Genomic DNA, 20,653 nt, shown 5'->3' on the forward strand with positions numbered 1-20,653 from the left:
AGACCGTTTTTCTCCTGGCAATTGCTTCTGCCAGGAGTGTGTCAGAGTTGGGGGCGCTTTCCTGTTGTCCCCCTTTTCTGATTTTTCACCAGGACAGAGCGGTGCTTAGCACTTGTCCTGAGTTTTTACCTAAAGTAGTTTTGAAGTTCCACATCAATCAGGAACTTGTTGTGCCAGCTTTTCAGTCACCTGATCTCTCAGCTGGTGAGGCTTCCTTGGATGTAGTCCGTGCGCTTAGAAGCTATGTGGACCGGACTGCTTCTGTTAGGAAGTCTGATTCATTATTTGTCCTCTTTGGTTTTCACAGGAGGGGTTGGCCTGCCAACAAACAAACGTTAGCCCGTTGGCTTTGTTCTGTTATTTGTGAGGCTTATGCACAGGAGGGTTTACATGTGCCAGCCAATGTTGAGGCTCATTCCACTCGTTCTGTGGGTCCCTCTTGGGCTGCTGTTCAGCTATGTAAGGCGGCCACCTGGTCTTCCATTCAGATGTTTTTGAGGTTCTATGCGTTTGACACCTTTTGCCTCTCAGGATGCATCCTTTGGGCGACGGGTTCTCCTTTCTGCACAGGAGCGTCACCGCCCTTAGTTGAACTGCTTTGGGACATCCCCAAGGTCAACCCTGTGGACCCCCTATGGACCCTGAAGTAGAAAACAAGAGATATGGTAAGAACTTACCTTTGTGATCTCTGTTTCAACGAAGTCCATAGGGTCCACAGGGCGCCCGCCCTGACACACCTGGCTTCATATGGGCTGTGTGGCTGGTCACCGGTTTTCCGTCTCCCATTTCTGTGACTATGGTTTCTTGTGTGTTCCAGTCTTCCTTCACTCTGTTTAATCTCCTCCTCCGGCCTTGGCTGCTTACCAACTGAGGTGCCTGTGGCTCGGGGGTGGGATATAGAGGAGGATGGACCCAAGTGCATCCTGGGAGCAGCAAAAGCTTTAACTGCTTGGTGCCCATGGATCCAGATCCAGCTATACCCCAAGGTCAACCCTGTGGACCCTATGGACTTCGTAGAAACAGAGATAACATAGGTAAGTTCTTACCATATCTCTTGTTTTACCTGCAAAAAGTGTGCAGTTAAATTTACTCAGGGGCAGTCATCTACCTTCCGATTGTGTGACAATTGCAATACTGAGCAACAATCTGCAGGGATGTCTTGGACGCAGGTTTTATCTGTTATGTCCTCTCTCTCTGCTGAGCTGGAGGTTTCTCGCAAAGAAAGAGAGGCTTTCACGTCAGCGGCTCTAGAGGAACTAGCATGGCCAAGGTCCTTAGCTATTTCCATGGAGGGGATTTCAAAAGCCGTTACTCTTTCCCGTACCACTACGGGATCCTTTGGTCTCAAAAAAGAGACTTTTACCCTCAGTTCTCCAGTCGGATGACACGGAGGAAGAGGATATGCCAGATTTAGAAGAAGGTGAATATGCTCCAGATTCGCCTAAGGAACTCCCAAGAGGAGTCTGAGCCGGCATCCAAGGGGAGGATAGAGGCTTTAATTTCTGCAATCCGACAGGTATTGCAAATACAAGAGGAGGACACAGGTCCTACTCGACAGTCTTTCTAAAGAAACAAAGACAGGCTATTGCTTTTCCGGTCTCGGAAGGGCTAGATTCTCTTCTAACATCAGCTTGGGAACATCCGGATAAAAAATTTCAGATGTCCCAACGGTTATTTTCTTTTTATCCTTTTCCGGCAGATAACAAAAAATCTTGTGAGACTCCCCCTACAGTAGAGCCATCAGTTTCACGGCTGTCTAAAAAGACTATGCTTTCAGTTCCTGGGACCAAGTCTTTGAAAGACACATCTGACAGGAGATTGGAAAACACTCTCAAGTCCATTTACACAGCTGCAGGGGTGACTCTGCGTCCTGTGATTGCAAGCTGCTGGACTAACAAAACTATTGAGCTTTGGGTAAAACAATTGGCTGACGGAATGAGAGACCAGCTGCTGGTGGAATTCCTTATAACGTTGGCAGAACATATAGGTGAAGCTGCAGCTTACCTCTGAGAAACGTCCAAAGACGTTTGCAATATCGCCTCCAGAACTTCAGCTCTGGCGGTTTCAGCACGAAGGGCGCTGTGGCTTAAACATTGGCAAGCGGACGCAGAATCAAAGAGAGCTGTGGAAGCACTTCCATTCACGGGAAGTGTATTATTGGGATCGGTACTAGATAAGTGGATTTCTCAGGCTACAGGAGGTAAATCCACTTCTCTTCCTTCTGTTGCTCCTCCCCCTAGAAGATCTTACTCTGGACCCTCGTTTCGGTCCTTTTACGCCCCGGGTCGTTAACTTGGTTGCTTCAGAGGAGGTCCATCATCGTCCCGTGGTTTCAGAGGTCGGGGCAGAGCTGCAGCAACAACAACCTCTGCTCTGCAGGAGGTTAAGTCCACTACCAAGCCCAGTGCATGATGGGCTTCCCTCTCACCTGGGGTACCCCAGAGTGGGAGCGCGTCTTCGGGACTTCGTAAAAGTATGAACGGATACTTGTACGGACGCTTGGGTCCGGGATCTCCTCATTCGGGGATACAAGCTCGACTTTGTTTCAACCTCCACCTCGATTTTTTTTTGATTTTTTTTTTTTACCAACAAGCTTCTATCCACGAGAGTGGTGGTCCCAGTTCCCGTACATCAGACTGGAAATGGTTTTTACTTTGGTCTCTTTGTGGTTCTGAAGCCGGACGGCTCGGTCAGACCTATTCTGAACTTGAAGTATCTCAATCCATACCTAAAAGATTTTCAAAGTCAAGGAGGAGTCCCTTCAGTCGGTGATTGCGGGTTTGGAGGAAGGCGAATTCATGGTATCTCTAGATATCAAGGACGCCTACCTTCACATCCCTATAGGCCTCCTCACCAGGCGTTTCTGAGATTCGCAGTTCGGAATTCATATTTCCAGTTTCAGGCCTTACTCTTCGGCTTATCAGCTCCCAGGGTATTCACAAAGGTCATGGCTGTGATGAGTCTCCTTTGGAAACAAGGGATCACTATTATCCCTTACCTGGACAATCTACTGCTGAAGGCACCTTCCAGGAACCTATTAGCAGAAAATCACAGTGACACACAACCTTCTCATTTGTCATGAATCGATCCTGAACTTCCCCAAGTCTTATCTGCAACCGACGCAGAGGTTGCATTTTCTGGGAATGATCATGGACACATTGTCTCAGCGTGTGTTCCTCCCTCAGGAAAAAGTAACTTTCATTTAGGAGATGGTGAGGACTGTCCTACGACGTCGTCAGGTTTCAGTGTATGTTTGCATCTGACTCCTGGGGAAGATGGTGGCGGCCTTCGAGGTCATTCCTTACGGTTGTTTTCACACCACAGATGAGAGGCTGGGGGGCTGTGATTCAAGAACATCACTTCCAGGGCCGCTGGACATCACAGGAAGCAGGTAACATATTGGAACTAAGGGCAGTCTTCTACGCTATCCAGACAGCAGATCACCTGTTGCGGGGGCCGAGCAGTCTGGGTCCAGTCGGACAATGCCACAACCGTGGCATACATAAACAGACAAGGCGGCACCAGAAGTCTAGCGGCTATGAAGGAAGTAAGCCGGATTCTAATCTGGGCAGAAAAGTTTGCAAAGGCTTAATTCCGGGGCGTTGAAAATCGGGAGACCAGCTGTCAGGACGTGCATCCAGCAGAATGGGCACTACATCCTCAAGTTTTTCACCAGCTTGTCTTAACGATGGGGTCTTCCGCAGGTCGACCTCATGGCTTCCAGACAAAATCATCAACTGCTTCTCTACTGCTCTCGGACAAGAGACCCGCAGGCGGTGGTAGTGGACGCACTGTCAGCACCGTGGCAGTTGCAATTTGTCGTTCTCTTCCCTCCGTTCCCTCTTCTCCCTTGATTCCTACAACGCATCAAGAGGGAGAAGGCCAAGGTTCTATTGATAGCTCCGGATTGGCTTCGCAGAGCTTAGTATTCCAACATTCAACTTCTGCTGATCGATGATCTGTGGCTCCTACCACTGAGAGAAGAGCTATTACTTCAGGGTTCTTGAGTCTATCCAGACTTAAAACTGCTACGTTTGACGGCGTGGCTGTTGAAAGGGCCATTTTAAGACGTAAAAGGGATCCCATCCAGGGTAATCCCTACTATGCTTAGAGCCTGAAAGGAAGTTACTTCAAATTATTACCACCGTATATGGAAGGCTTATGTTTTGTGGTGTGAACACAGAGGATCTCCACCTATAGAATTCAAACTAGCCAGATTTCTGCTTTTTCTGCAAGCAGGTCTCTCAGCAGGTCTGCGTTTGGGTTCTCTGAAAGCCCAAATTTCAGCTCATGGTTTTCTTCCAAAAGTAATTGGCCTTGATACCGGACGAGCAGACTTTTCTGCAAGGTGTTCTTAGGTTACAGCCACCCTTTGTTCCTCTTACAGCTCTGTTGGACTTGGATCTAGTCCTTTCCTTCTTACAGTCCTCAGAAAATGGCAGCTGCTCAAATCAATCTGGCAATACTCTTCAGGTGCATGAAAGGGAGGGGTTACAGTCCTCCCTGTTCGAACCTTTGGAGTCTGTGGAGTTTACATACCTTTCGTGGAAGGTTACACTTCTTCCAGTGGCATCAGCCAGGAGGGTGTCAGAACTGGGAGCTCTATCCTGTCATCCTCCATAATTGGTATTTCATGAGGATAGAGCGAAACTCAGTACTAGAATGGATTTTCTTCCTAAGGTGGTTTCGGCTTTCCACATCAACCAACCTATTGTGGTACCGGTTCTTCCACAAGATTCACCTTCGTCAAAATGATTAGATGATGTTAGGGCTCTTCGGATATATGTGGAGAGGACTGCAGCCATACGTAAAACGGACACTGTTTGTTTTGTATGATAATGCTTGTCCTGGTTGGCCAGCTTTAAAATAGTCGCTGGCTCGCTGGATTCGCCTGACCATCAGTCAGGCGTATATGGCTTCATCTAGAGAGCCTCCACCTTCCATTACAGTACATTCCTCTCTCTCTCAGTGGATTCCTCGTGAGCGGCTGCTCGTGGGGTTTCCATGGAATTTCTTTGCCGGATGGCCACTTGGTCGGGCCGGCATCCCTTTGTTCATTTCTACAGATTCTACATGTTCACGGCCACTGCAGCACAGTTTGGCCGGTCTGTTTTGCAGCGCTCTCCCACCCGTGATGGGAGCTCTGGGAAGTCCCCACTGTCTTGAAACCTCCAGTGTCCCCTATGGATGAAGGAGAAAACAGCATTTTGGTACTTACCGACAAATCCCTTTCTCTGATTCCATAGGGGACACTGGATGCCCTGCGCTGTTCCTTCCTGCCACGCTTGGGGTCGTTTTTACGTTATGGCTGTTAGAGACCTGTTTGCCGTCTCTTGTTGTATTTCTGTTTTTTCAACCTTTTTACAATATTTTGTGTACTTTCGCCTTTTCGCACAGTTTCCTTAAACTGGGCTTGTAGGGGGGTATAGAGGGGAAGGAGCTAGTCACACTTCATTAAAAATTGAAGTGCCAGCTCCACTCTGCGCACTGTCTATACCCCACTGTCTTGAAGCCTCCAGTGTCCCCTATGGAATCAGAGAAAGGGATTTTTCGGTCAGTACCAAAATCCTGTTTTAAGTTCCATCTATAAAACAGATGATTTTTTTTTCCTGCAATTTCATAAGCTAGCCCACATTTATCTCTGACATTACAGGCCCAAGAAGACGGGGTTGGACAAATGCCAGGTAGTCATTGCACCTAAAACATTTCAGCCATTTATTCTAGCTCTTAATATGCATCTCATGTAATTTATGATAGCAGAACTAATGGTGATGTATGACATGTATGTATATTGAGTAGAGCCAGACGTTTCAGAAACACAATGCCTTTTGCCTTATTTTTGTCACTAGTACCTTGTGTGTTAAACTGAACGATGTTGCAGCCCACATAATGTCTGCTTCCACATTTGTTTCTATCAATTTTTTACATAACTTGCTACTTAGTTCACACTTAAATTAGTGATTTGTGAATCTTTTACACCTGTACTTTTTCCCAGATCTGTGCTCACTGCCAGGAGCCTGGAGCCACTCTTGGCTGCTTCAACAAGGGTTGTACCTGCTGCTATCACTACCCATGTGCCATGGACTCAGGTAAGGATACAGATGCTTTCAGAAATCCAATTTGTTAAACCTGATAAACATTGGAACTCCATGAACCCCCTTCTGCTGGTGATTGACTGTGTCTTTGTGTGACTGGCTTTAACTCTAGTGCTGTCCTATATAATTCCTGGGCGATTGAAGCAGAGTTCCACTTACAATTAGCTTTGGAATATAGATACAGTTTACATTATTTATTTGTACAATAACTTAAGTGCAACTCTGTCTCAAAAGATAACTTTCCCAGGTTCTTGCATTCATACTGTCCAATATCTCCCGGGCACCTGCCATTGTGTTATTTGTTTTTGGTCTGAAAATAGATCTGTTCAGCAGAAGCAAGTAGAGTCTAGCGACTCTGCCGCACTTTTGCTACTGTGAACTGATCTATTTTTCATACAGCGTGAATTAAGAACACGCTTCTGAGAGGAGCATGTGGGAGCAAATGGAGCCTTTGTGAGTTACTTTTGATTTCATTATCCATAATATGCTAAAAGTTGTCATTCTAAACCACCGCTTACAAACTTCTAAACCTTAGGGAAAATGAAATTCTATTTAGTTGGATATCAACATACCTGAACACCTATTTTTAGTTTTTGCCATGGTAACCAAAAATTTCAGTAGTCTGTCTCCAGAGAGCTGCATAAAACATTTACCGCAAGGTAAAACTTTTGTACACCCGCACATAGTCATTGGTCTAAAAATCCACTTTTATACTTTTTTTTTTTAAAACCTTTTATATAATCCCTTTGTTCATTGTTATAAAGTAGTGTTTAAAGGGGGTTTGTGAGATGTTTACATATATTGGTGCAAAAAGCTGTTGTAAGCAGCCTTCAAGTTAGTCAGACAAATACATTAAAAGTGATTTTATTGCCAGGAGAATGAAGGGTGTTGAAGAGTCTAAAGGTGCCTATCCAGTAGACTATTAAAATGAGCGATTGAACGATATAGTTCGATCGCTCAATTTGCATTTGCAGATTGTTTAAAAAAATTGGTAGTTTAGACATCTATCATCGGGCAAACATGCTGGTCAACCTGACGATAACATCAGCAGCATGTTTGCAGATGATTGTCCCTACACTGAACGACTGCTCGTTCAGTGTAGGCACATCACAGACTGACAAACGACTGCACGATTATAATGTCGTAATCGTGGAGTCTTTTCCCGATCTTCTAGTGGATATGCACCTTTACAGTTTAGCTCGTGGGGAAGAGAAGAGTGATCTCTCTTTGGAAAATCTGTTGTGTGCTTTTTTGTTAAGTGGCAAAAGACCATGTCTATCTGTGATGCAAGCCAAACATCTACAGGATTTCCACTTTACTCATCTTAGTAACATGGTATTGTATCTATATAATATTCACAGGGATGCTACTTGTTACAAACCTGGCAGTGTGAGACTCTGATCACACATGTTCAGGGCCATATGGCATATCCAGTTGTTCAGTGATCTGGATTATAGAAAAGCCAAGATATGGTATTGCTCCCTACAACCAAGAGGACAGACACACATTAATACATATCTATATCTCTCTATCAGATTTGATATTCTTATTCGATCACTTTTTTTCAGATTTATATATTTCAGATTAAAGTTAGTTGTTCCCACTTATCGCACATTTCTGCCAATTTTTTTAGTTTTATCAACTTGTTGTGTGCACTTACAGATAAATAGCCCTCCCATGATGTTCTTTCTTGCAGAATGTTTACTGAGTGAAGAGAACTTATCTGTGCGCTGCCCCAAGCACAAGGTAAGGAATAGCTCCTTGTTTTTTTGTTTGTTGCCTTTAAACGTTGGGAGATTTTTTTAACACTCCTACAGGTTTAACCAACTAATGCACCTCTGTTACTCAGGCACTGGCATAATATGTTTTTAAAACTTGTTGAGATCAGAACAGCTACACATAACAATCAGGTCATTTTATGATTAAACCAATGTATTACTCTTTTGGGTAGAAGTACAAATTAAAATTTTACATTGTTTTTATAATGATTTGGCTTTCACAATAATTGTATCTTTTATATATGCATAAAGCAACCTAGCGACCATCAATTTAACGACAAAATAAATGATACTGCATGCTCCATTATGTACTTGCCTGAGTCTTACCCATTTTCTGCTTTACACATAACGCAAAGCATGCTAACATGAGAGGCCATTGTTTAAAATTCTGCAATGTTTGTTTATATATCTCATTATGCCTTTCCAGGATTAAACGTTTTCTCTTTCATCCATTAGGGGACACTGGAGCTCAAAACACTGGGGTATAGATGGTGGTTGAGTAGAGCCTGGCACTTTAATCTAAAAGTGTGACTGGCTCTGTCCCATCAGCCGCAGTTTTAGAAATGTGCCCGAGAGAGCCGGTGCACATTGGGTTGTTTCCAGCCTTTTGTTAATAATTTTTATGTTTATTATCATTCTTCCAAGTGAGGACAAGCAGACTGCTTACTGTGGCATTCTGCCTGCTACGTGGGAGCCGCCGGGAAGGGCACCGCCACGGCTACTGCAGCCTGTATCGGGTGACCCTGACGGGGGGCCTCCACACATTGAGTCATCTGACTCATCGAGGACCCACCACAGCTGACATCGGCTTGTGTCCGGGCTTCCACGCTTGCCTCCCCTAGCCCAGCATACTGGCTGCAGCAGTCTGGTTTAGTATGACCACCTCTCCTGAGTAGCAAGAGTGCTGGATAATGTAGCTGGACGCGGTGCTGCCGCAGCTGTCACTCTTAGGAGGTGGCCGGTCCATGCTGTCTTCTGCGGCCCCACGGCTTAATGCTTAGCACCGGAGTGCTCTTTTATGTTCACCACTGCAGTGGACAGCGGTATCGCAGAGGGGGAACACTATAGTGCCGGAGTTTATTCCCGTCTAGACGGGGGCGGGGCTTAGTCTCCAGTGGCCATAGCATCTCGCTAGGAGAGCTATGAGCTGTCCATACTACAGCCGCCTCCTCAGTTTTGGCGCGTCCTCACTCTGAGCGGGGCCATTTTAATTGCTTGGCCTCTCTCCATTTCAGCTCCTGTCCCTATCACAGGATCAGCTGCTTCTCGTAGAGAACGGGAAGCTGCCAGGGACGGTCCCAGCATTTCTCGCTCTTCTTCCTTAGCTAACCAGCTTGGGCTCAGGTGTTAGCCCGTTCTCTCTCCTTGGTAACAGCCTGACAGGAGTTATGGCTGATTTATCATCTAAGTTAGCCGCTTCTCGTAGAGAACAGGAAGCTGCCAGGGACGGTCCCAGCTTTTCTCGCTCTTCTTCCTTAGCGAACCAGCTTGGGCTCAGGGGTTAGCCCGTTCTCTGGATAGTCTGGTCCAATTAATGGGGGCCTCATCTAGATCCTCAAAGCCGTGGTAAGTTGGTCTTCTAGAAAAAGGACCCTTCCAGCGGTTCTTCAGCCAGAGGAGGATTTGGACACAGATCACTCATCTCAGGTGGAAGAAGGTCAGACGCTGGAGGATTCGGACTTCGAGGTTTTCTCATGAGGCGGCTTCACAGGGTATTCACTGGATTCCTTTGTTCGGTAAGAAACAAAAGTCCATTGTCACTTATCCTGTTTCTCTTCAGTTAGATGAGCAGCTGGCAGCAGCCTGGAAACACACAAATAGGAAGTTTCAGCTCCCCAGGTGATTTCTCTCTCTCTATCCCTTTCCCATAGATAACAGAAGCAAATAGGAAACTACTTTGTCTGTGGATTCCTCTGTCTCTCGCCTATCAAAGAAAACTACGCTACCAGTCCCAGAAGCTATGACTTAAAGGAAGGCTCTAAGGACACTACTCTCAGGTCCATCTATACTGCTGCTGGTGCTCTACTCAGACCGGCCTTGGTTGGCTCCTGGGTTAACAAGGCATTAGAGAAGTGGGATGAACAATTGGCGGAGGGCCTGAGGTCTAAAGGATCTTATCTCTAGCTGAACATATTCAGGAATCAGCTGTTTATCTGGGTGAGGCCTCGAGAGATATTGGTGAGGTATGCTCCAGAATCTCTGCTTCAGTGGTGGCAGCCCGCCACGCCCTGTGGCTTCGCACTTGTCAGGCAGATGCAGAGTCCAAGCGTACTGTCGATGGCCTTCCGTTCTATACTATTTGGTCCAGAGTTGAGCAAGTAGATTTCTCTGGCCACGGGTGGCAAGAGTACCTTTTTGCCTTTCTCTGCAGCAACTCTGCGTCACTCCTTTAAGGGTCCTTGTTTACGTTTCTTTTGGGCCCCAGCTAAGTTTCAAGGTCCTCTGCAGTTCGAGGAGGTTCGTTGAAGAGGACGCCAGGCTTCAAGTTCCCGACATCTGGACCCCAAGCTAGCATGGCATGACAGGTTCACAGAAGTTTGGTTTCAGACTTGTTTTTACTTTTGGGTTTGGAATCTTGTGTCCCAGGGCTGCAAGATAGTTTGGTTTTTCACCACAGGGCTTCAAGTCGATCCCCTGAAACAACTGGTTCTGCAACAGGCAAATGAGAGGCTACTATATTTCCTAAAGTTCTGGTTCCAGCTCCCCAAAGGACTCGGGGATTTTACTCCAATCTGTTTGTGGTTCCAAAGTCGGGTGGGTCAGTCAGGCCCATTTTGAATCTTAAATCCTTGAATCTCTACCTATCCTTTCAAGAGGGAATCCCTTCATTTGGTCATTGCGGGGTTGGAAGCGGCAGAATTCATGGTATCCCTGGACATCAAGAGGGCGTGTCTACACAATCCAATCTGGAGACCATACCAAGCATTTCTCTGGTTTGCCATCAAGGAGTCTCATTATAAGTTTCAAGCCCTGCCTTTAGGCCTATTGTTGGTTCCCAGGGTCTTCACCAAGGTGATGGTGGTGGTGTTTGCTCAATTTCGGGCTAAGGGAGTGAACATTGTCTCGTATCTGGATGACCTGCTTATCAAGGCTCCGTCGGCGTAAAGACTACTGGACTAGGTGGCTCTTACTCACCAGATCCTCATCCAGCACAGCTGGATTGTCAACTTCCAGAAGTCACAGCTAGTACCGTCTCAGCGTCTTCAGTTCCTGGGGATGATTCTGGTCACGACCTTACAACAAGTGTTCCTTCCTCTGGACAAGTCGAAAGCTATTCAAGAATTGATCCTCTTGGAGCTCAAGCCAGGCGCGTCTGTCTGTACACCTTTCCATCCGCCTTCTAGGGAAGATGGTGGCATCCTTCAAAGCAGTCCAGTTCAGCAGCTTTCATTCCAGGCTGATCCAGTTGGATCTCCTGTTGCAATGGTCGGGGTCACATTTTCAGATGCACTGTCTAGTGAGACTGTCCCCTCAGGCCCGCGTTTCTTTGATCTGGTGACTCCAGACAGACCACTTTGTGGCGGATCACCGTTTCTGGAACTGGATCCTACTAATTACGAGCTCCAGTCTTCGCGGATGGGGAGCAGTGGTCCTGGACAACCAATTTCAGGGGCGTTGGTCTCGCCAGGAATCTCTCTTGCCGATTGTGGGATTGGCCTGCGTCAAAACAGACTTTGGCCAGATGTATCCGTCTAGCTATTCGGCAGGCTTATGTTGCCAATGCTCGCCCTCCGCCTGTATCCATTTCGGCACATTCTACGCGCTCTGTAGGTACTTCTTGGGCTGCATGCAGGGTTGCTTGTGCGATTCTGCTTTGCCGTGCTGCTACGTGGACTTCACTGCGCACCTTTGTTCGTTTTTACAGGTTTGATACCTTTGCAGCTACTGATTAAAGTCTTGGCTGCAGAGTGTTGCAGGTTTATTAGCAGTCTCCCAAATGGGAGGGAAGCTTTGGGACGTCCCCAGTGTCTTGAGTGTCCCCTAGTGGATGAAGGAGAAAACAGGATTTTGGTACTTACTGGTAAATCCATTTCTCCGATTCCACAGGGAACACTGGATGCCCGCCCAGCGCTGCTTACGTGCTTCAAGGTTGTCACGTTGAAATATTTCTGCTCCAGTTCTGTTGCAGTTTTGTATGTTTGTTAGTGTGGCTAATGGCGTTGCATGCAGAGTGTTGTTCTGCTCCTTTTCTTCCTGTCTGTCCTCTGTCTCCTCTTTGGCTCAGTTTCTTAACTGGGGCTGATGAGGCATAGAGGGGGAGGAGCCAGTCACACTTTTAGCTTATTTAAAGGGACAGGCTCTACTCAACCACCATCTAAAGCCCAGTGTCTTGAGCTCCAGTGCCCCTTGTGGAATCTGAGAAATGGATTTACCGGTAAGTACCAAAATCCTGTTTTTGCATTAGCATACATTTTCCTGGGCTATGCATATACAATGCTTTTGAAATTAATCGGAATGTTTTTCTAATGGTTTACAAAATAAACTTTTAATAATTAAATAAGGTATATATTAGAACAATACCTCCTAGCAAGTCCAAATTTTTTTTTAATTTGAAAATATTTCACTTTTGTGTTTTCTGGAACAAATAGATATTTTTGTATCCACAATTAGTAAACTGAATGTTTATTCTAAAAATGTACAATAGTAAAGAGTACTTTTTGCTAAATAACTAAAGCTACCTTAAAGTAGCTGTCAAGCTAAGACTTTAAAGAATAATTCCACCAAAAATTCTGTTTTGGGAGAAATGTCTTAACTGCAACCAGATGTTGGAAGGTATTGGAGAATACCACTGGATATCCTAAACTCCGTAACCTGTCTGAAAAAAGGGCAGGTTAGCAGGAGTGAGGAGAGTGTGGTAAATACTGTGGGACTCTCTTCACTCCTGCATATCTTCTTTTTTCAGACAGATAGCGTGCTGTGTACTGACAACATGCTGCCAGAAGGAATGTGCAGAAACAAGAGGCGCAGTGACCGGAGTGGGGAAGACATTGGGGGTCCGCAAGATAACGTGAACACTGTAACCCAGGTAACTAAAATTTGAATACTGGGCATTAGGATATTCTAAAGAAAACAAAAAGAAACCTTCCATTTTGCAGTTTTGAATTAAATGAACCTCTAAATAAACTTACACCTAGGGTATATTCAGTTAGCCGCATACTCGTAGCTTCTGGTTTTTAAGTGCAAATGACTATTTAATTACAGCCTGCAGACTGCACTTAACACTGATTTCTGTTCACACCATCCTGAGGTGCAAACCGAAATCTGCGTTAAGTAGGGCTTTTGAGGCTTACCGCAACTGTCCACAAGTGGGTTACCCATAGGTCCGGTCTCTTAGCCTGGAATCTATGGGTTACCATGCAAGAAAACAGGCTGCTAATTGAATAGCATCGGGCATTAAACCCGGGAGCTGCAGCCATGCGATAAGTCTCACAGCTAATTGAATATGCCCAAGAGCATACATCTTCCATGAGATGCATCTGATTTTTTTACTCACTATTTATCGTTATATCCAAATATGAGAACTTATTGGAAGCTTTACAAAAGTATGCTAAGCTGGAAACACTCTGCTGAGGGGCCAAAAAAATAACTGCCACCCCTGTCCCTCTCCGAAAGGCTACCGGCCCACACTGAAAATCGCTGGGGCTCTTCTCGTCACCCCTGGGGCTGTGAGTATTGGAGTAAGAGTAAAAATATTAAATCGGGAGTCTGGAGGGGCAACTTTGCCACAACACAACAATGCCAGTGTAATGGGAATAACCTTACTAAGACATTTCCCCCATTATGCCAATATATAATGCATAAGTTAATAAAACACACAAACTCATTAGAAACATTATTAAGGAAAAAAAAACCCTTTCACAGAATAAAAATTAATAAAATAAAAAACTCTAAACAAGTGGCAATAGCTGCTTACTATGAGCTTCTGTCACTGAATAACTGGGTCCTCACTTATCAAAAATGATGAAAAACCACTCAGCCAATCACAAGTGGCTAGCATGGGAATCTGCTTTGAGGTTAACTAAGCAAAAGCTTGTTAAGTCTTTTACTGGTCAGCTAACATTATTTACAGCTAACAAAACATACATTTCTTGTAAAATGAAAACATTTTTTTACAGTGTTAGTTGATCTGTATTTCAGGCTCCAGACTGACAGTCTTCCTTGTGCCCTGTGTAGTAAATCTACTTGATTGACAGGATTGGAAAAGCACAGCAGAGGGAGAAAACAGAAGTAGTGGCAACATAGCAGAGGATCACCATTCCTGTGACTAATGACAGTGCAGAACAATGCAGAGACAGCCTAATAGTGGAAGCACCTTGAAAGTGGTGAATGACTAACACCTGCATTTGCAAATTTTGCAACTCTGGGCCTGATCCAGTTTGGATGGCAATTGCATCTGCAAATCCTGACAGAACGCAGCTGCTAATATATGCAGATGCAGCCACAATCTTAGTGCATAGAGACTCCCACGTCTGCCTTCTCTTCTGTGAGCAAACACGCAGACAAGCTCACACATCCGCCACCATCGACCACTTGCGGCTAGTCTGACCTGTCTCCAATTCTGAGAGTTTCTGCACACACAGAGTTCTAGTGCTGCAAAGGTGATCGCATTGGCTAAATTATGGACCCCTATTAAACTGCATTCAAACAGAAAGACACACCTGCGTTTTTAAGACTCCCCCACAATCACCTCCTGCAAAGCTTGCAAGCTGTCAATCATTTCTGAGTGTTCATTGGCTTGCCATTGCCATTCCAATGCGATTGCACGCATGCGCTATGCTGCATATGTGCATGCGCACAGGATAAAATCGCTCAGCTGCGTTAATGATTGCAATTGCGATCCAAGCTGAATCAGGCCCTCAGTCTTCTTTTTTTCTTTTTTTTTTAACATGAATCTTTATTGCTGGCCCACAGCTTTACACGCCTTCCAACTGTCCCAGCAGTTGGAACAAAGTCTTTGCAGTGTGAGACCGCAGGACTTGGTCACAGATCTGCCCCACCTTTTGATATCAGAGTTCAGGGGGTTTTTTTATTTCTTTTTCTTGCGCTTGTAGTTGGCCCTTCCCCTTACTTACACCTTTTGCCAGCTGTAAATTGATTGGGCAACGTGTCCTTTTTATTTTTTTCCATTTACAATGCTTTTTGTGGAGGGACCCATGGGTGATCTGCAGCTGCCTCTTGGTGTGTCTGGGTGCTCACTTAGGCTTTATGTACATGTATGGGGGGCCAGAGTACTTCCTCGTATGTTTTGCTCTCAGTGGAAGAATATAAAATGTATATATTTAATCCATTGTTGGTACTGTCATTTCAGTTAGGACCAGCCTATTTGCGGAAGCTATTTGGAAGTGGTGGATGAATTATTATCTAAAAGGCATTATTATCTAAATTAGGGCTCTTTGTATCTGACAGCAGGAGGATCCTCATTTTCCATGTGTGATATGCAATATGGGCCCCCTTTCTGATGATTTCTATAATATAAGGCTTACCATTCTAGAAGCAGCATATAAAGCAGACCACCATTCTGGTGACTAATAATGCCCCTCTCAGTTGAGTTGTATACTATACAGATCCTAATGGCATAGTAAACCAGTAATTATGGTATAATACAATTCTGCTATAAGAATTAGGATCTGTATGCTTAAAGTAAATCTGCCATGTAGTTTTGAAAATGTGTCATTGATTATGCAGCCTTCATTAAAGCCTAATTGCAAACTAAACTTATTAAAATGTTTTTAAGAAAAATAAACTTTGTCCATCCTTCCCTGTCATAATTCCTTACATATGATTAATTTAGCAGTTTTGTGTGTGCGCAGATTTTCTTGTCACACTAATCTGATCATTCACAGCCAGTTTACTAGAAACTGACAATGTCACAGCATGTTACTATGGACACAGTGAGTGCTCTCCTGGTAAACTGCGAGGAAACTAGGGGTTCATTTGACACTCCTTCCTCACTAAGTATGGCTAGCAGGATCATTTTAAGCCTTCTTTGTCCAGACTGATTAAGCTTTTCTTGAATTATCTTCTTTGCAAAAGTTCATAGTGTTTTGCAAATTCAACTAGTTTTCCACCTGGGTCTGGTGGATTGGCCGCCCTGGTTTCACCACACATGGGTGCTGGTAACAGTGTTTTTTGGAACATGCCTTTTGAGCATAGTATTTTATACTATCTGGCTACACTGTGGCACACTTCAGTCTTCACTGGTGTGCAGAGGGCCTACAAATCCTGGAAAATCCAGACCGGAAAGCAGGGATACAGTGAAAAACCTCCAATGGAAAGAATGTCCCCACAAGGCCTGATGCTCCCTCCCAATGCACAATTAGATTTTTTTTCCTCAGGTATGAAAATGTTGGGGCATTGTTGCCCAGCTCTCTCTTCTCTTTAAATTCAACCGAACCCCCCCCCCCACCGCCCAAGCACACCAAAAACTGACAAGTGTCTGGCAAGTGTTCTATTCCAGGGACCAAGTATTGGGGCAAGTCTGTCTCCTGATTTACATGCAAGACCATCTTCCCGTCCAATACCTGCAAGTGGGTATCAAGGTCTGTAGCTGTTTTATTAAACTGTTGGTACAATGCAATGTCCCACTAGGTGGAAGGGATAGCTCAGTCTGTACGTAAAGACCAACACCATAGCACAAGCCTTCTCACTCTAGGACAGCCAGAAGGTATGTTTGTATGGGTACATAGTTGCTACTCCTGCTGACCTAATCTCCGGAGCACCTGGCTACAGCACCAACGTGCATATGTCTGTCAGGTGCTCCCAGCCCCATTCTATTAGTTGTGTTATGAGTGCCTGTCTAGTGTCTGCTAGGATAAAACTCAACCCCATACGTAGTTGGCACAACTCTTGGAGCCGTCTCTTTTTAGGTCTCCTATAGGACTGCTCAATTTCTGCCTGAAATTCACTTGTTTGTTCATGTTAAATCTTTGATTAAGCCTAACGAAGAAGTACTGCAGCTAGTGAGCTGGTTACTGTGCACCCACTAATTGCAGAGCTCTGGAACATATATTCTCTACCTGCTGCTGCCAGATAGTGTTCAGCTGTTTTGCATTGCTTGCTGACTAGTTTGATATGGGTAATCCTCCCTCAGCACGGATTCCAAAAGTGCAATAAGTTCTATGCAAATTAGCACCTTCAAAAGAAAATTCAATATGGTTGTGCTCCCCTGGAAAAGGTGGTAATCTAGCATTGTAGTAATAGGCTTTCTGCTGGGCATTTAGATTGCTAGCAATTTTCTCTATATACCAGATATTGGATCTTAAATAATTCCTCCTCTGTTTGCAGTGTATTTCAAAGAACATTTTATTCACTGTAACCACTGTCATTAGAGCACCTTTATCCATTCTTTGAAACACCCCAGTTCATTCAACCAGCATTCCTCCCCTACAGGACTCGAGTGTGCGGTTCTCCTGCTTTTTACTTGTTCACAATAGTGTGTTGGCAATTTTTCTCTCTTCTGGTTAATCTCACCATTTCCAGTGCCTGATGTGGACTTCTAAATTGATTGAGCAACTTCCATTCTGACTTGTTTAAATTGCAAGTCCTGTACTTAAGTCTGTAATATAATATATATAATTCTACAATACACAGCCTATTATAATGGTTACTCTAGAGTTCAGAGCCAACCCATATGAAGATTATATTGTTATATGTAAATAAACCAATTTGCTTACTATCAAGACCACTTTGACTATGATTATACAATATTGTACAGTACACAACCCATTCTGCCAACTAATATGCCAGGGTTGTCACACTGAGTCGTGACACCAAAATAGGATTGCGAGCACCATGTGATGAGGTCACAAGTTCCCTCAAAAGAGAAAATCCGTTCTGTGCGTGTGCTCTATTGAAAGACCTCAATAATAAGAAGGGTTGTGAAGTCCTGGGCCAGCATTGAGCTCAACAGCACACTGCTGTGACCGCTATCACATGTCCTTTATGTGCAAGAGAGCGCTGACACTTATTACTCCTGTTATGGGTTCGGAGAAAAATCAGCAAATCAGAAAAACTAAGTGACACTAAAAACACCCAAAAAGTACAATGTAATAAATATTTACTGTTTCAGCACTGTGTGTATGAATCTTTCTACAATTCTCTGTAAATGTATAAAAAAAAAAAAAAATCACCTTAGTGTATTAAGGGGCCTATCCACTAGGCGACCTGAAAGACCGAACGTCTAGCATTCAGACCTTAAGGTCTCCGAGGTGCGGTGCCCGCACTGAATGGCGTTCACTGAACGTCATTCAGTGCAGGAGTCCGACCTCCTATCTATGAACATGCCAAACCTGACAATCGTCGTCAGGTTGACGGGCATGTTCTGTAGATAGTCTGGTTCGGCAAGGACCCACTGTGCACGCAAATCGCTGGTCCTTGCCGGCTATCCATTACACGACTTTCTACGATGCGACTAAAAACTTTTTGGTAAGTTGAAATAGATGCGATTCACTTCTTTAGTCCAATAGTTTTCTAAATTCTTCGCCAAAAGATGTCCAAAATGTCCCACACCACAGTGGCTTCTAAGGTTTCAACACCTTTATATTAGGTTGTAATTTTTGAGCCTTTAATACGTATAAATCCTTCTTCATTGAGTCTCCCAGTATGAGTGGGTGGGAAATGCTGCAGGGGGCTAATGTGTGCAGGAAGCAAGAAATATAGACTGGACACTTACCTCCCTCTCTCTCGTAGTACACAGATAATACCCAGGTCCAGCCTCCTGGGGTCATGTAGGCATTTTTATTGTCAGAGGGTCCCAGAGCAAAGTAATTTGAGAGCCTATGTATTATACAATATCAAGCACATACTGATGAAAGGTTTAATTAACATGTTTACACTTGCATTTATTAATTCAAACATATTATGTCTTTTTAAAAGTATTTGTATTAGATATTCTAAATCTTTCACACTTGTAATATTCATTTTGACAGAGACCAACTATTTTTGTTTCTGATAAAATGTATTTGGTTCTAAATCATATTATTTGTGTTGCCTGTGTTGTACGGTGCATTTACATAATGTATGGGCACAAATATTTTCAAACGTACATACGTTAGTGTTTACTAATACTGGGGAGCCATCTAAAGGACATAATGACTGATTGCTCCAAGAAGTATATATATTTATTTTGATATAATTTTTATATTATGCTTTTACATAATAAAAGGACCATTCTGATCACTTACAAAACTGACTACTGGTGTTTTTCCACCACAATAACGGTGTCAGAAGCTGGGTGCAGACGGCTGGAGCAGAGGAGAATAACTGCTTTTGGACCATTAAACCCTGTACCTGTACACTCAGTAGGTAAGGAAACGCTCTACAGATGAAGGCTTTTGCCACAGACATGGTTTTAAATGCACTCTGTGCCCAACCTCTATCATATTGGACCATTAAATTACCTCCTCTTAGCGCTGGATGTCATGTTGCTTGCTGGCTCCTGTCCCAGCTGGTGTGCAGAGGGGGAAGTAAGCAGGAAGCTCCCCGGGCTGTACCATGACCATCAGTAACCAGGGGGTGTTCTCACAGTTGGCTGATTTGTGAAGGAGCCTCCGTCTCTGAGTTCCAGCACTCTGGCTGATGACTGATCACCATGTGGCCCTCGCACCACTGGCAGTGACCAGTGCAAGTGGCGATTTTACCTTTTTGTTTTCAGTTCTCCATTTTAAATCAGTGGCATTCTGTGCTGTGGCATTTTGCGCTGTTTGTAAGTACATACGAAGTAATTGCAGCTGCTAAAATTTGTGGGACTGTAAACCATCCTGACTTTTGTTATGTACAGTATGTAGTATGTCCACAGCAAAAAGTCATTAGCGCCTTGATAAAGAATGCTTATGAAATGTATTTTGACTGTGCTCTGGGTGGCCAGGATAAAATCGGGGCACCCCATATTTCTCATATTTCTTGCATAACCTGCACAATTAATCTGACAGAATGGTTGAAAGGAAATCACCTTATGATGCAGCTTGCTGTGCCAAAGGTATGGTGTGAGCCTAAGGACCACTGTACTGACTGTTACATTTGTCTGACTAGTATTGCTGTGCATTCCAGTAGAACTCGCACACTATTCAATATCCTGTCTTTAGCCCTAAAATCTGTCGCTCATGGAAACGGGCTGCCTGCTCCTGTACCTCATGTGTAGCAGGGACATCAGAGGAAACATCACACACCTGTGTTGGAGCCGCATAAAATCATTTTACCTCCACTTCACATTAAGTTGGGCCTAATAAAGAATTTTGTGAAAGCCCTGAATGAAGAAGGCCAGGCTTTCAGTTATCTGAAGGAAAAGTTTCTGAAGTTAAAATAAGGCATATTTCTTGGGCCCCAAATAAGGAAACTGCTTACAGATGAAATATTTAATGCTAAATTAACGTAAACTGCAGTGATCACGCTGAGCCGGAGAAAAGAAAGTGGGTCCGAGGGATCCCGCTCTTTAAAAAATTGGGGTCCTACCTGACCTTTTCTGGTTCCCTTCTAAATTATGCTTTTCTGTAAATCTAACAACTTCGCAACTACAGCTCATGAAGCATGTACTATAGCAGATGACATTGGCCCAGTTAGGAAAATTAACAAACACATTGGCCCCCACATGAAGAAAAACACACGCGTTGGTCTCGATAGGATGATAAAAATAAAAAAAGACAATTTGGTTCCCACAGGAAAAAATAAAACACAATTGCCCATGACAGGAAAAAAATACCAAACACATCAGCTACATGATGTCATGTCACTGCATCATCATCTGTGGGTTCAGTCTGCGCCTGAGCCACCTGGAAAAGTCCA

At 44.3% G+C, this 20,653-nt stretch overlaps 1 protein-coding gene across 7 annotated transcripts in view; it reads left to right on the forward strand.

The window, feature by feature from the left end:
- The window catches only part of LOC148532262 (transcription factor 20-like), a 93,968-nt gene that overhangs the window by 47,976 nt on the left and 25,339 nt on the right, over positions 1-20,653 (forward strand). For 2 of the 7 annotated variants that reach the window (XM_088468024.1, XM_088468025.1), the window contains 3 exons: positions 5,996-6,089; positions 7,792-7,841; positions 12,777-12,899. In XM_088468024.1, the coding sequence (XP_088324150.1) occupies positions 5,996-6,089; positions 7,792-7,841; positions 12,777-12,899 (267 nt within the window). Of the gene's footprint in view, positions 1-5,995; positions 6,090-7,791; positions 7,842-12,776; positions 12,900-14,011; positions 15,158-19,099; positions 19,178-20,653 lie in introns of those variants that run through there. The other 5 variants (XR_015877744.1, XM_088468026.1, XM_088468027.1 and 2 more) reach the window with 5 other exon arrangements.

The sequence above is a fragment of the Taudactylus pleione genome, unplaced genomic scaffold (assembly GCF_031769625.1).
Source record: "Taudactylus pleione unplaced genomic scaffold, aTauple2 ptg000080l, whole genome shotgun sequence".
Taxonomy (NCBI): Eukaryota; Metazoa; Chordata; class Amphibia; order Anura; family Myobatrachidae; genus Taudactylus; species Taudactylus pleione.